The following is a 17,092-nucleotide window of genomic DNA, read 5'->3' on the forward strand; positions in this document are numbered from 1 at the left end:
ACAGATGAATGGATAAAGAAGATGTGGCACATATATACAATGGAATATTACTCAGCCATAAAAAGAAACGAAATTGAGTTATTTGTAGTGAGGTGGATGGACCTAGAGTCTGTCATACAGAGTGAAATAAGTCAGAAAGAGAAAAATACCGTATGCTAACACATATATATGGAATCTTAAAAAAAAAGGGGCGGGTTCTGAAGAACCTAGGGGCAGGACGGGAATAAAGACGCAGACGTAGAGAATGGACTTGGGGACACGGGAAGGGGGAAGGGTAAGCTGGGACTAAGTGAGAGAGTGGTATACATACTACCAAATGTAAAATAGATAGCTAGTGGGAAGCAGCCGCATAGCACAGGGAGATCAGCTCAGTTCTTTGTGACCACCTAGAGGGGTGGGATAGGGAGAGTGGGAGGGAGTTGCAAGAGGGAGGAGATATGGGGATATATGTATATGTATAGCTGATTCACTTTGTTATAAAGCAGAAACTAACACACCACTCACTGTAAAGTAATTATACTCCAATAAAGATGTTAAAAAAAAAAGTGAAATGAGTATAGTGGTTACCCTTAGGGGTGCTAGTGACTTGAAAAAGGGAACACAAGGCAGGGCTTGTGAGGCTTGTGATAATCTGTTTCTTCACCTGGGTGCTAATTACATAGTATGTTTACCTTATGGAAATTCATCAAGCTGTACACTTAAGATTATGTACTTTTACGTATATTATACTTCAATGAAAATTAAAATAGAAAAAATTTATTACATAATGAGAAAGAAGGATATATTTTCAAAAAGAGAGAGAAGGCCTAGCTCCAGCAGTGTCATAAATTCATTGACTGTTGATTTACTGAGCACTTTACTGTATGCCAGGTGGTGAGCTAATTAAGCATGGCTTTTCTTAGATTATTTTATTTGATCTTCACAAAAACCCAATGTAATAGATTCTATAATAGCCCCATTTTACAGACAAGGGGAACAGAGACTCAAAAAAAAATCAAGTTATTTATTCCATGTCACACAGCTGCTAAATTGAGGAGTTAAAATTTAAAACCAGGTCTTTCTACTGTAGGGCCAACACTCTTAAAACAATGCGGTATGGTATAGTGATTAAGAGTACTCATTTAAAGTGATGATGGATCTGAGGTGTATGTCTTTCTACCTACAAGGAAATATTCTGTTTTGAGGGGTCGTGACTAGAATGTAGTACCAGCAGACAGTTGGCAAACACATGAACTCTCAGATTATACTTCATTTCTAATAGCCAGTGTTTTAGGTCCCATTTATGATTGGATCATTGAAAATATGACAAAGTCTTGACTGAATTTTAGCTCCTGCGGTGGGATAATCAATATGTGAAATCCTTAGGCATTTTTATCTGTTAATGGTCTGATAGCCGCTGATCCCATTTTTATAGAAACATCTGGTTCATTTAAAGTATAAACAGAATAATTTCATTACTTTGCTGATTATTGTTTTCTCTTACTGGCGTTTCTGGTCTTTAGCTAGAATACAATACTCTGGTGGCATCCAACTCCAGTCCGTTTCCACCTTTTAAAAGATAAAAGACAAATATATAAAAGATGATGGAGTGAGAGGTTTTGGATGTTGGGATCAGAAGTGGCTTTTGGTCAAGCTTGTAAACCCACCTATTTATTAGCTCTCAAAATCCTACTCCATATTTCACAAGTTTTTATTTTCTGAGATACAAACAAATAACCTACATAAAACAGCCCAGAAGTCCCCCAAGGCCCGTGTCCAACAAGGTTCTTATTAATCATTTTTGGTCTTACAGACAACCATGGCATTTATGCTAAAAAACATCCAACTCTGTGTGCACCAAGGTTGCTGTTTATGGTGTCCGCTTCTTCTATGTAAATAGAATGGCTTGGGACTTCCCTGGTCGTGCAGTGGTTAAGAATCTGCCTGCCAGTGCTCCAATGCAGGGGACAGTGGTTCAATCCCTGGTCTGGGAAGATCCCACATGCCGCGGAGCACGTAAGCCCGTGCACCGCAACTACTGAGCCTGCGCTCTAGAGCCCGCAAGCCACAGCTACTGAGCCCGCATGCCACAACTACTGAAGTCCTTGCACCTAGAGCCTGTGTTCCGCAACAAGAGAAGCCACCACAATGAGAAGCCAGTGCACCACAACAAAGAGTAGCCCCTGCTCGCCGCAACAAGAGAAAAGCCCGTGCGCAACAGTGAAGACCCAACGCAGCCAAAAATAAATAAAATTTTTTTTAAAAAAATTTTTTAGAAAAAGGAGAATGGCTATTGCCATTCTTGGAAATATACTTTCAGCTGTGTATCTGGAATCATTTGTAAAGAGGCCTACAGGTAGGAGTTAACCTTTAGAAATTAAGGCAAGTCTGTGCCTTTAATAGCAGAAGTTGATTATCTAAATTTGATACAGTTTTATGGCACATTCAATATGTCTAGGCAGATATGAACTCCACAGTAGCATGGGTCTCCTTGCCACACTGGGTTTGCCTCAGTCAAATATGCCAAAGATCCATCAGGTTACTTTGAAAAGTACAATGCAGGGGACGCGGGTTCAATCCCTGGTTGGGGAACTAAGATCCCACATGCCTCGGGGCAACTAAGCTCACACGCTGCAACTACTGATCCCGCGTGCCACAACTAGAGAGAAACCCACGCGCCACAACTAGAGAGAAGCCCGCACGCCACAACGAAAGATCCTGCGTGCCGCAACTAAGACCTGATGCAGCCAAAAAAAAAAAAAAAAAAAACAGTACAAGTACCTAGTTGTACCTACCACGTTGTGGTTATCCTCTAAAGAAAATCAACTTTTAGAGTAGCAAAAATTTCAGTTAATTTCTGAATCTTACCCTAGTGTTCCCCAGCTTCAGACTTGAGTATGGTCCTTGTCTCCTTTTTTCCCCTCATACCCCATATTCAGCCTATCAGCTAATTCAGTTGGCTCTGCCTTCAAAGTGTATGTTGAATCCCAATTATTTCTCACCACGTCTGTAGCTACCTTACTAGTCCAAAAGATTGTTGTCTCTTCCATGGACTACTGTGAAGTAATCTGTTAATTAGTCTCCTAATTTCCATTCATGTCCCCTGCACCCTATTCTCCACATAGCAATGATCCTTTATAAGGTTTCAGATTGTCATGCTCAGGCTATGTGCTTCTCCATGTGACCTCTCTCTGCATAGCTTCTCATCCTCCAGACTTGCCTCTCCAGCAGGGTACTCTGAATTTCTTACATGGTGGCTCAAGGTTCTAAGATGGAGTAAGCAGAAGTTGCCTGGACTCAGAAGTCCCAGTATGTCACTTTCTCCACATTCTGTTAGTCAAAGGCCAGATTCAAAGGCTAGGACAAACTACTTCTTGATGGGAGGAACAGAATTCATGTTCAGGGAGGGATGGAATTGTTTGGGGCCATCTTTGGAGATAGCTACTACCACCCAAATGACCTGGATCATCTGGCTTAGACTACTTCTTCAACTGTATTTCTTCTTGCTTTGCTCACTTGGTTCTAGCTACCCTGGGCCCTCCTGTTGTTCCTTGAACATGCCATTTAGACTACCACCCAGGACCTTTGCTCTCAAAATGCCCATTGCCTAGACCATTTTTCTCCCGTGTAACAAAATGTCTAGTTCCCTCATTTCCTTCATGTGTCAGTTCGAATGTCATATCTTTAGGGAAACTATCTCTGACCCCTTAGACTTAAATAATTGTTAAGTTGTTTATTAATTGCTACATAACAAACTACTACAAACTTAGCAAGTTAAAATAACACCCATTCATTAGCTCACTGTTGTCTAGGTCGGAAGTCTGATATAGCATGACTGGGTCCTCTGCTCAAAGTATCACAAGGCTGAAATCAAGGTGTCGGCTGGGCTGAGTTCTCATCTGGGGAAAAATCTTCTTCTCAGCTCGTTGTTGTTGTTGGCAAATTCAGCTCCTTGCCTTTGTAGGATTGAGGTCCCCATTTCCTTACTGGCTGTCTGCTGGGAGCTGCTCTCAGCTCCTAAGGATGACCGAATTCCTAGTCAGGTGATCCCCTTCTCTTCTGCAACCAATTGGAGAAAACTCTCTGCTTTTAAAGGGCTCATGTCATTAGGTCACACCCACTGGAGTAATCTCCGTATCTTAAGGTCCTGATTTGGGACCTTAATTAAGTCATGGCAGTACCTACATGTTTGTTTGAATAACTGAGAGAGATGCTTGTACACCAGGGGTCAAGAATTTCTTGGGGGACCGTCTTAGATTTTTGCCCATCACAATAGCATATATTAATTTTTCTATCCCTTTATCCTGCTTTATTTTCTTCAAAATACTGTCTACATTGTATTTTCTGTTTGTATGGTAATGTTTTTAGCTTGCTGTACCTACTACAATGTAAGTTACTGATGGTAGAGACTGTATTATTTTTGTTCAATGCTGTATTCCTAGCACCTAGGACAGTGTTTGGCACATTATAGATGCTCAATTAATATTTATTGAATGAATCAATCAATATAGAAGACTTTATGGCATATAATTTTGATGACAGCAGAGACAGGATTTTGGGGTGGTTGGGGGGAGGAAAAGGGTATATTGAGCATTGATGTTATTTAAGCTTTATCTCCAAAGGTACCAGGGTCTCAAATTATTCATTGGCTTTTCTTTGCATGGAGGATTTCTTACTTGACTATTAAAAAATAAGTTGTGAGTAAGTAATTGTATAAATGCCCAGTAACTGGTGTATACAAGAAAAAGCAAATTAGCTTTTTTGCTTGCTAGTAATAACATGCTTTCATCGGTTTTCATCTATATATCTCCAAATAATGCTTTCCTACAAGCTTTTGGAAATGGATACCTTGTCATCCAGCAGTATTCCTGATTTACCAACTTGCTGTGGTATTTCTGTGGCTTTTTCCATATAACTGCTGTTTGCAAACATCCAATTACTAATAGAGTAACAGAGTGAGCTCCATCATTTAGACATACATAACATAGCATGCCAGACTGGAAAATTATATAATTTCCCTTATTTTCAATACTTACATGTTTCTTTCAATCCACCTCTTCTACAGACAAAACTTGCCAATGGCACTTCCAGTATGATTGTGCCCAAGCAACGGAAACTCTCGGCAAGCTATGAGAAGGAAAAGGAACTGTGTGTCAAATATTTTGAGCAGTGGTCAGAGTCCGATCAAGTGGAATTTGTGGAACATCTTATATCCCAAATGTGTCATTACCAACATGGACACATAAACTCGTATCTTAAACCTATGTTGCAGAGGGATTTCATAACTGCTCTGCCAGGTATGTCTACAGATGTTTGTAAGCCATTAATTTGCCTGGAAGATATGTTACAATGGTAATCATACTAAATCTACAGCTCTATATCTCTCTATTTTAAAAAATCTTTGTTGGCTTGATTTTTACAAACTGAGTATTTTAATTGTACCTTCTTGGGATATAAATACAAAAAATCAAACTCTATAAATAATAGAGACTCCTCTTTCACCTCTCTTCTCCCTGTCTCTATTCACCATATGTTTACTCACACGTAGGTTTATTTTTTTATTTTATTTTATTTTTTATTTATTTATTTTTTTTTTTTTTGCTGTACGCGGGCCTCTCACTGCTGTGGCCTCTCCCATTGCGGAGCACAGGCTCCGGACGCGCAGGCCCAGCGGCCATGGCTCACGGGCCCAGCCGCTCCACGGCACGTGGGATCTTCCCGGACCGGGGCACAAACCCGCGTCTCCTGCATCGGCAGGTGGACTCGCAACCACTGCGCCACCAGGGAAGCCCTCACACGTAGGTTTAAATAAAATCTTTTCTGAGGTGTTGTCTGGTTTGAGATGTGTCTTTTATAATGTGTCTTAGTTTTAAGGTATGTTAACTAATGTATTTGAATTTGGATGTCTATGGGAATTTATCAACAGAATATTTACATTATAGGAATGAATAAGAAACATTTTTAATTGAATATTTTAGGAAGAAGGGTATCTCAGGAGCCTTGTTGTGATATTAAATATGTAAATGCCAGGGTTTACAATCTCACTGCTCAGGAACTAAATAGCTATTATAAACTATATATTTTTGAATATATATATATATTTGTACATACACACAGACACACACACACTTAAAATACTTTGGAGAATGCTGTGGTTGTTTCACTGAATGATTGATGGTGATCTAGGATACTATGTAGGCATCAGTATTTGGGGGAAATGCTGTCTCAGGAAAATACAAGTTTCTCACCTGTGTTAATAGCTTATTTTAAAAGAAAAATAGTACAAAAGTGAGTGAATGTCTAAAATAGCTTATCTTGTTTTTATTTTTTTTCAGTTGTTTCCTGATTATAGCACTTATGGGAAATTTAGAAAATTCAAAAAAGTTTAAAATATAAAAATAAAATTTACCAGAACCCTACCATTCAGAGAGAACTACTAATATGCTATTAATATTTTTCCTAGGTGTGTATATTTCCCTCATAAGTGTTTGTAACATTTTTTTCTTACTGTATTCTCTTAATGTATTTTTCTAAGTGTTGGCTCTTTTAAAAAATAATTTTTTATAGTATTTGTATTATTTATGGTGATTGAAGCACATATTATTTAAACCCTTTATTGAACATTTAGGTAGTTTAAAATGTTTTTTCCATTATAAACTGTGCTGTGGTGGACATTCTTATTTATCTTTTGGGCATCCTAGGGAAAAAAATACCAGAAGTGGGATTTCTATATTAGTGAATTATGAACATTTTTTAAGGCTTCTAATACATGTGCCAAACTATCCTCTAAGAAAAATATTCCAACTTATACCTTCCCCCCAAACTGCATATTACCACTTTGCTTAACCTTTGCCAATTATATCTTTTTAAACATTTGTTTTTCCAAAATTGGAATTTAAATTGCCCTTTAAAATAAAAGAAATGCCTATTTATATCTTAGAAATAACCATTTTCAAGCTGAATTTGTTCCTGTATCTTTTGTTAAGTAGAATAGATTTCTGCCCCTTCTTCACTCATTGGATTTTATTTTAGCCATAGGCAAACAGTTTTCTTTGTGCGAGCAATCTGTGTGTACCTCATTACTGTGCTCTTCCCAATCACTGAGACATGTTACGATCTCCAGCATATACCACTAAGAATTGAACAGGAGATGATTAGACTTGTGTATCCTTTGCCTAATACCAATCTCTGATGTATATCTGCTGACCACTTTATAAGACACTAAATCATCAGTCTAATGCTTTATGGCCACTTTAACTTATGAACCTACACCATCTGGCTACATTTAGTAAACCAGACTACTTCAAAAAATGCCTGTAATCCATTAATGTAATGGGTTTGTTTGGAGTGTTAGGTGAAATTACTTCCAAAGACTTATTATAGGGACATAGTGAAAGATCAGGAGCAATTTCATGCCAGCCATTAAAAACAGGAATGCATTTTGGGAACTTCTGATGGTGTAGAAAGTTTCAATATAAAGATGCAGAAATTGTGCCATTACTGTATTTTGTATGACAAACTAATTATTATATCTTTAATTGGCTTATAGTCATGTTTCTTTAATAAAAATTAGGTGATGAATGCCTCCATCTGCTTGTGCTTAAATATGAACATGTGATGCCAGCCAAACAAGATCCATTTAATTCTTTCTTTTCCAAATCTGCTGAAAAATGTGACTGATATCCATACAATTTTTTAAATTAAAATAACGGGGCGTCCCTGGTGGCGCAGTGGTTGCGAGTCCGCCTGCCAATGCAAGGGACACGGGTTCGTGCCCCGGTCCAGGAGGATCCCACATGCCGCGGAGCAGCTAGGCCCGTGAGCCATGGCCGCTGAGCCTGTGCGTCCGGAGCCTGTGCTCCGCAACGGGAGAGGCCACAGCAGTGAGAGGCCCATGTACCACAAAAAAAAAAAAAAAAAATTAAAATAACGTTTAAGCACATTTGGATTTTTGCTAATGCCATCCAAATGTGTCTTTGTGGGCTTCCCTGGTGGCGCAGTGATTGAGAGTCCGCCTGCCGATGCAGGGGACACGGGTTCGTGCCCCGGTCCGGGACGATCCCACATGCTGCGGAGCGGCTAGGCCCGTGAGCCATGGCCGCTGAGCCTGCGCATATGTGTCTTTGTATGATTCAGGGGAAAGACACAAAATGAAATGTGGTATTCTCTCTCCTGTTTGTTAAGTTTGTGCCTAAGGGAATCAGAGTATGAAGGAATCTTTTTGCACTCTTTAAGTCTTTAGCAAATCTCTGATATGTAACCTGTAAAGAGAAATAACTTTGAATGTTTTTGTCTCACTTGTGAGTTAGAACAGCAGCCAAAAGTTAGTGCGAATATCCTATGTTATAGGATTTGTTCCTCTGAGGCCCCAGTACAGATTTGGGTAGTAGAGAATTGTAATTAAGAAGCCCACCCAGTTAACACAGTCCAAGATCTACTTCCACTGTTTTTCTCTGTATAGCCTACAAAAATAGTCTCTGAAATGATAAGTTATCTATTGGTCTGGGATTTTTTTTTTCCCATTTTTGGCCAACTGTCATTTAGGCTTTTAGCAGCAACTGTTCTCAAATATACTTTTTAAACATCTAAAATTAAACTCATACTTGAACTTAAACATACCTCTCGGTCATTCCTCTTGGGATGTTTCTATACCAATCTGTATTTCCTTCTTCTCTCCTTTCTGCATGCCCAGAATTCTATAATCCAGAACATTCTGACTTAGTGCCTCTCTCCCAGTACATTTAAAGGATATTTCTTTTACTGAACAGCTTAGGAACTGAAGCAGTAATAGAAACAGAATGAGAAATGGACCTAATATAGAGAATTGGGGTGTGGGGGGTCTGAACCACAGAGTTTGAGATGCCATCCATAGAACATCCCCTAGTGCCGAAATCCATATAGATAGATGTGAATTGTTTCCTGGAATCCTTTTTATTTTTAATGTCTTGGGGGGTCTGCTGGTTGTTAGTTTTCAGTTCCTTATCTAAAGGAAGATGGAAAATACTGTTCATTTCTGTAACCTTTTAGAAAAATTATTGACACTCATTTTACCCCAGTCTGTTTGAAAAAGAAACTGGACCACACTAGGGACAGTAATGTGCCTTCATAGCAGAATAAATGCTGTTCTGATTTAAAGGACCTTTTGTAAAAAATTATTCACCACTATCTATGTTCTTTTTCTTTGCCTCCTCCCCCCACCGAAAGCTCGGGGTTTAGATCACATCGCTGAGAACATTCTGTCATACCTGGATGCCAAATCACTATGTGCTGCTGAACTTGTGTGCAAGGAATGGTACCGAGTGACATCTGATGGCATGTTATGGAAGAAGCTCATTGAGAGAATGGTCAGGACAGATTCTCTGTGGAGAGGCCTGGCAGAACGAAGAGGGTGGTGAGGCTTTTAACGTTCTTACTATTACAGAGCTTCAGGACCTGGCCTTTCAGTCTCTGGAATACAGTATTATTGGGAGCCATGAGACCACTTATCTTTTGATACAGTGATTTTGCTGTTTTATAGCAAAAAATGTTAAATAGTTGTTCATGTACTTGACAGTTTTTCTTCTGACCAGTCACTCATAAGTGACATAATAATGTATTAATACTGCTTTGCAAAAAATTATAAAAAACTGGCCAGCCATTCTATTTGAAGCGTTCTGTTTTCTGGGCAGAGATTGGTGTCCTAAAAAAGGGCTGATGGTCAATTTATGAGGCAAGTAGATGGCTTTGAGTCACACAGAAGCCATCAGATCTAGCTTTCCCCTAAAATAATCCAGAACAAATAATTATTTTCTTTTTCAGATTTCTTGCCTTCAGCCCTTGCCTGTGGTGTTTTATCATCTTTGTAATCAAAATTATTTTTATACCCAACTAGAATAAGAACTCAAGCCATCAGAAAGAGGGAAGATTGGAATTTAGTATAAATCATTGTTTCTTTTTAATACTCTTATATTTTCTCAAGATTTTATTGCTTAATCCTGAATCCCTTATAAGGCATTATATAGTTAGCAGCCCAAGAGATAGTCACCAATTTTGTTGTTCTCTTAATGTAATGGTACCATTTCATTAGAACTTCTGGAAGATGTCTTCTATATATAATTTTCTCTCGGAGGATGTCTCTATGATGTCACTATAAGAAAGTTGGGTGTGAATATTTCATAAATAAAATAAAGGTGACATATTAAATGTTTTAGTTGGTAGATATGCACCAGCAGGCATATGTATGCTCAGTGATATCCTGAGCAGTTAATTTTATGAATTGTTTATCGTGGATCATAAAGAGATACAGAACAGTTAAGAATGGAGGATCAGCTTTTCTTAGCAATTTTCATAAAAATATAGTCAGCTCCCTTACTTTTTTTGCATCTTTGAAATTCATTAAAGTATAATAAACATAATGACCTCTAAATATTATACCAAGTGCTTCAAGAGATTTCTGTCATTCTGGTTATTAGGAAGACTTTAAAATTTCTCCCAAATTCAATTAAATTAGGAAGCAAATGCCAGGCAATTTTTGGCTATATAAAAATTGCATAAGTGAAAGTTATTATTTCTCCTTCCCAAATATGTTTTCTTTATTCTGACTTATTTCACTATATAGAAAACTAGAAATCTTATCTTTCATAACTTATTTCATAATTTGGAAATAAACTCTTTATATTGTATAAAAAAGCAAAAAAGTGTATAGTTGTATGGCATTCAAAGTCCATCATTTTGCTAAGCATGCCAGGATGAGCCTTAGAAATAGAGGAGGCAGTTGCTTACATGGGAAAATTTTGGGGCAGCTAGGAATACTCCTCCACCCCTCAGGGGAAAAAAAAAAAAATGAAAAGAAACTCCCCTCCAAATAAATCCTGACCTGAAATTTCAGTTGTAGAGACTTATTCCCATAGCTGTAAAGGTTTTGTTCCCTGTTAAAATGTACTTTGTTCCCATTTGGACTGTAAATGACAATAAGCCTTTATCACACCTTGAGACTTTACAAAGTCTCTTTTTTTGAAGGCAGGGAGAACAAGAAGTAGATGGACAGATCTTGACACATATGTGTGAAAATGCCAAAGATAAATGTAGGCTCCACAGTTTTGCTTAGGGTTGGCACTAAAGATCTATTATGTTAGTTACACAGAAGAAAAAACCAAGTAAGATCATTGAACGGACGGCTTTTTGGCCTTTTGAAAGGGTGTGTGAAGGTATAGCTGAGAAATAATTCAGGATTCAGCACCAGTTATCACTCTTCCCTCTATCTCTCCAACCATAGAAACCCATTCCTGCTCTTTTGAGTATCCTTCAGAGTTCTGACTGTATTCCTTTGTCTTTGGCCATATTTATCAGCTTGATATAGACCCATGAAATTTCAAATATTTGTTCACCCCATGAAGATCACCTCCAGTATCCCCTTCACATTCTGTGGCTGCTTATTTTTACATGTTGCCTTTCTTCCTGTGTTAGTTGTCCTTTCCCACTTAAAAAAAAAATTAATCTATGATCACTTTTTCATTTTTTTCTTGCAAGTTGTCTTAACCAAGCCTCCTTTGTCAATAAAGTCTGTTATACTACCTTTCACCAAATACTGTCTTTGAAAGTTTCTTCCATTTCTTCCAACCAAAAATAAATAAATACAGTTTTCTAAAAAAGCTTTGGGTTTAATTTCCACTCTACTGTTGCATTTTATATCCAGATGAATTTGACAGTCTGCCCCTAGGACATGAACTCTTATTTTCTCTCTTGAATAATACTGAATATTCTCTCTGCTCAGTAATGGTAACTCTTAAAAGTATAATAAAAGACCACTTGAGAAAAGTCCATTTTCTTAATCAGCAGATCACATTTTATGATAACATTCTGAATTTAATATTTAGCATTTATCATGTCCTCACACTCTCAAAAGTACTAGGCATTTCACATAGAAGTGGTCCCTGTTGTCAAAGAGCTTCCATCATAAAAGGTTTTGACTTACAAAATAAATATAGACTGAGAAACCATTTTCAACACTGAGCCACCCTCTTTTGTAGCACCTTTGATTCAAAGAAATTCAAATACTTTAGCAAGGTGTGATAAATACAGTGGGGTAGAAAATGAGATCAGAGGTTTGTATGATTTCTCTTTCCTTAGGGTATAGTTTCATTGCATATGAAGAAAATCCTGGGGTGCCTGTATACGATTGCCAGATATTAAAAGGAGGACAGGAATCTCTGAGAAATGGTGGGCATTGAGAGACAATAAAGTAGTTAGGGCTTCCCTGGTGGCACAGTGGTTAAGAATCCTCCTGCCAATGCAGGGGACATGGGTTCGAGCCCTGGTCCGGGAAGATCCCAATGCTGTGGAGCAGCTAAGCCTGCGAGCCACAACTACTGAGCCCACGCACCACAACTACTGAAGCCCGCACACCTAGAGCCTGTGCTCTGCAACTAGAGAAACCACCACAACGAGAAGCCCACACACTGCAGCAAAGAGTTAGCCCCCACTCGCTGCAACTAGAGAAAGCTCGCGCACAGCAGCGAAGACCCAACGCAGCCAAAAATAAATAAATAAATAAAAATTTAAAAAACAAACAAAAAAACCCACCAGACATATAAAGTAATTAAGAGTGTGACCTCTGAAGTCAGACTTAGATTCAAATCCCAGGTCTACTTACTAGCTGTGTGACCTTGGGCAAGTTGCTTAACCTCCCTGACATGTGATTTCTTCATCTGCCAAATGAATATAGTGATTCTTACCTCATTAAAGGATGTTGATGTTGAAACTATTAAACTGTAATTATTGACCAGATTTTTTTATTTTATTTTATTTTTTTTTTTGCTGAGCTCTGCAGCTTACGTGATCTTAGTTCCCCCACTAGGGGTTGAACTCTGGCCCCCAGCAGAGGAAGTGCCAGGTCCTAACCACTGGACCACCAGGGAATTCCCTATTAACGAGATTAGAACCTCTTCATTCAAAATCTGTTTGCCTGCAATGTGTTTATAGAATAATATTGTTCAGAGAAGTGTATCTTGAAGCCCAAATTATTTCATAGTGTGTCTTATTTGCCCTTTTCTTTATGTTGATGTATCATGTTTCTTGTTCCTATTAGTCCCTTTAAAAAAAAAACTATTATTTTAGCTTCTCTGTTGCAGATTACCCTTTTTGTATCAACACAGAAGTCAGAGCCAGCTACCTTCCTGATAGGAAATTTTCTCAACTAATTTTCAAGGTGTATAATAGGAAGAGGGCAGGGGAGAAGTGCTCCTAGAGACACTGAACAATTAATTATTTTTTAATGGAGCTATAGAGGGAGGAGTGGATGACTGGCCCAGAGAAAACATGATTTCTCTGGTGCCAGGATTACACTCAGAGGCATTTCTGCCTATCTCCACTTTGCAAGGCACAGTGCCAATGAGAACAGCAGTTAGTACACCCATAGTGGGATTTACTAGCTTGCACACCGTGTTTGGTGGGTTTTTAACTTCAGGATGAGGAATTAAATTTTTTACCCAGCAGGAAGTGATTGCCATTTACTGATTTTTTTTTGTAGCAAAGATCTAGCTTGGGATATGAGTATTCCAGAGATGTGCTTTCATAAGGAAGGAGACGCTAACAAATGTTGCCCACTGGAATCAAGGAAAGGCAATAAAATCCATGTATGTATGTACATAGCCAGGAACACACCTGTGAAAGTCAATTTTGTGCCTTAGACTGGACAGCACAGTGCTCTTAGGCGTTTCTTTTTTTTATCTGCTTTCATACTTGCTGCTGGACACTCCTGTGATCCCTTTGTTTTCTGTCGAAATTGCTCCTTTCAAAGCATAGCTACACTGATCACCAGCAGCCTGGGTGCCTGAGCCGCCAACACACCTTACCCCATATAACTGGAGACTAGAAAAAGTGATCTCTGTGACAGAGCCATTCCTGCTGCCCACAATGCCAGGCTCCACTGACACTGGCACAGCTTTACTCAGTGAAAAAAAATGTCTTTGGGGCATGTGCCTAGTTCAAAGGTGGTAGTTATCATCACTAACAAAATTTTCAAAAGATAAGGCCAATGAATCTGTCTATACAGAGGTCTGATAGTCAATAGATGAATTCTGACTATGTGCATTCCATTTGTCTATTGACATAATATTCCTGAAGGCCTGACACTCTGATGTTCTGTACTAGAAATCATCATGTTTTACCCAAAAGCAAATCAATGTTGGCAGAGTTCCTTTGAGCCCAGGAAGTTCCTCCTTGACGTGGACTCCTGAAATCGAGCTTAACTTCACACCTCACCAGGCTAGTTATGGAGATTATATGGAATGGTAACTGTGAAAACACTTTGAAGAAATAGGAAGTTCCTTGTAAATGTATAATATTATGATTTTTATTGGGAAATATTTGTTGTTTTTTAGGGGACAGTATTTATTCAAAAACAAACCTCCTGATGGGAATGCTCCTCCCAACTCTTTTTATAGAGCACTTTATCCTAAAATCATACAAGATATTGAGGTAAGAATCTATGTATATTTGGGTATTTGCCAAATACTAGAGAATCATCAACATTCTTCAGTAACAGCATTGTTACAGCAAACCCATTAGGGTTTATTGTGTGGGTTAAAAATCAATTTCTTTACAAGTGGGTAGGATAGGTAAAATACAGTAAATTCCCAGGCAAAAAAAATGTTAAGCTTTTGAAAATTGTTTACTGATAAATAGATGAGAGAATATGATAACAGCAGTGAAACTGCTAAAGTTGCACTTATAAGCCATTATTCAAATATCTTCTGAATTGAGCCTCTGTGGAAGTTCACTGGTAGAAATGGCCACCACAAATGAAAGACGAGCACTGAGTAGGTAACCTCATGTGGTTCATAGCTTGCGCTCTGTTGGTGAACTGTCTCTTTCTAGCAGGTTTATTATTTAGTTCAACGAGTTATATACAGGAGAGTTCTAGGAAATAAATCTTTAATTACTTTGCACATGGAAAAATGTTTTACAGCGTTAAATAGTGGCTTTTTTTTAAAAATGCCTTAAGTTTAATATATCCAGTAGAGTAAAGCATTGAGCATTTGTCATTGGTTGCCATGAAAGTCAGATAAGAGCTTAGTTCTATTCCTTTCCTAATTATTGCTTCTTTACCATTCCTTCTTCTCAGACAATAGAATCTAATTGGAGATGTGGAAGACATAGCTTACAGAGAATCCACTGCCGAAGTGAAACAAGCAAAGGAGTTTATTGTTTACAGTATGATGATCAGAAGATAGTAAGCGGCCTTCGAGACAACACAATCAAGGTGAGGTCTCTTCAGTTATGGGAAGGTAGCAGAAGGGGTGAGGATGACCACAGTATAAAGCAATCTAAAGCATAAACTGTAAGCAGTATTTCCAGAAAGTAAGAGTTTTAGATTGTTTCCAGTCCAAACGCCAAAATTTCCTTAAAGGAAAAATGCCTGCTTCCCTCCAGAACACATGCAAATGGATAGGACTAGGGTTAAATTCTCTTCTTGAAGTGCACTGAATGGGCTATTACTCTTTTGGCCTTCACATAATTACAGGCTACCGCTGGTTCCTTAATGAAAAGGATAAAGTCTGCATTAGTACTGAAGCCACATATATATAGGTGCTTAGCTATACCTTTAGGAAAGAATGCATTCCACACTACTCCGGGCTTTGATTCTTTTGGGGAATCAAACACATAATAGAGCTAGCAAGTCTCTGCAGCACCCCATTATCACGATGATCAAAAGGATCTTGTTTGCCATCCTAGATCTGGGATAAAAGCACATTGGAATGCAAGCGAATTCTCACAGGCCACACAGGTTCTGTCCTGTGTCTCCAGTATGACGAGAGGGTGATCATAACTGGATCATCGGATTCCACAGTCAGGTAGAAAATTTCAAATGATCTTTTGAACTCTGAAATATCAGATTCACTCTGTTCTGTCTTAGATAGTAATTTTGTATGTATCTGCATGAACACAGTTATGGAACTTCATAACCAAAGAAGAATAAACCACCAGCTCTCCCCATCATTGTGTCAGTCTAAAACTAGAAAACTTGATTTAGGAATGGTTACGGTAAGTTTACATTTTTTAACATTTAAGAAACTACAGGGACTTCCCTTGTGGTCCAGTGGTTAAGACTTTGCAGTGCCAATCCAGGCGGCCCCGGTTCAATCCCTGGTCAGGGAACTAGATCCCACGTGCCACAACTAAGACCCACACTGCCTAAATAAATATTTAAAAATAAAAAAAAATTTTAATTACAAAAAAAAAGAAACTACATATTCTATTTTGATTTGGGGGAATCATCTATTATAGAAACTTGGTAAACCTTGCATTTCTTACAAAAACCACCTCACAGGGGAATGACATGAATGGAATGAAGCCTTCCTTTCAAGTGGTTATAACTGTAGTACAGGCATGCATATCTCCTTTAAAATGTGTACAGGTGAGCAAAGCTCTCTCTTTGCCAACCCCTCCCCTGTTGTCCCTGCAGTTTTTAATTGCAAGCTTCACTCAGGGAGGGACCTTCAATTTCCAGAGGCGTTAGTGATTTGATGACACAGCCATTATGCTGCTGGAGTCCAGTGTAGCTTGAGTTCTGGGTACTAGCAGCACTACTAGAAACCTCTGTTAGGAATTTTGCCTTGAGCTAAAGGATTTAGCAAACATAATGCATCAAAAGTAACTTTAAAAAAATAGGAAAAAAAGAAGTTAACTGCATTGTTAGATTCTCTGAAGTTAAATGTTTACCATTCCAAGTTATCCTCTATGAATAGAAAAGGCCATTCCTGTTTCTTGTCTTTTGACTTAAAGGCATAGCAAATTCTGTTCTTAGAGTTATCAACATTTAACATTTATTGGTGCTTGTGGAATGCCTCAAGGAAGCTGAAAGATTGTAGGAGGCTAACATCATTTATAGGACAAGGGAAAAAATGATTTTCTAAAAGAGGGTTAAACTGAAAAAAGAAATAAAATGTGTTGTAAAAAACAAAGTAAATATACAAAAATAGAGTGATCAAAGTAAAATATACCTTCACAAAAAATTCTCAAGCTATCCAAGGGTCGCACACTCTGCTGTGAAGCCCATATTGATATTGGGATGGCTGTTTTTGATCCCTACACTCATTTAAAGCACAGAAATGGGGCCTTACATTTAGAGTCT

The 17,092-nt window shown here is 38.3% G+C and overlaps 1 protein-coding gene across 6 annotated transcripts in view; it reads left to right on the forward strand.

Moving 5' to 3' along the window:
* BTRC (beta-transducin repeat containing E3 ubiquitin protein ligase) overlaps window positions 1-17,092 on the forward strand; it is a 194,312-nt gene that overhangs the window by 163,711 nt on the left and 13,509 nt on the right. For all 6 annotated transcript variants that reach the window (XM_024121310.2, XM_024121307.2, XM_028480958.2 and 3 more), the window contains 5 exons: window positions 5,045-5,276; window positions 9,184-9,370; window positions 14,340-14,436; window positions 15,083-15,220; window positions 15,694-15,812. In XM_024121310.2, coding sequence (XP_023977078.2) covers window positions 5,045-5,276; window positions 9,184-9,370; window positions 14,340-14,436; window positions 15,083-15,220; window positions 15,694-15,812 — 773 coding nt within the window. The remainder of the gene's footprint in view (window positions 1-5,044; window positions 5,277-9,183; window positions 9,371-14,339; window positions 14,437-15,082; window positions 15,221-15,693; window positions 15,813-17,092) is intronic.

This window comes from Physeter macrocephalus, chromosome 20 (assembly GCF_002837175.3).
Source record: "Physeter macrocephalus isolate SW-GA chromosome 20, ASM283717v5, whole genome shotgun sequence".
Taxonomy (NCBI): domain Eukaryota; kingdom Metazoa; phylum Chordata; class Mammalia; order Artiodactyla; family Physeteridae; genus Physeter; species Physeter macrocephalus.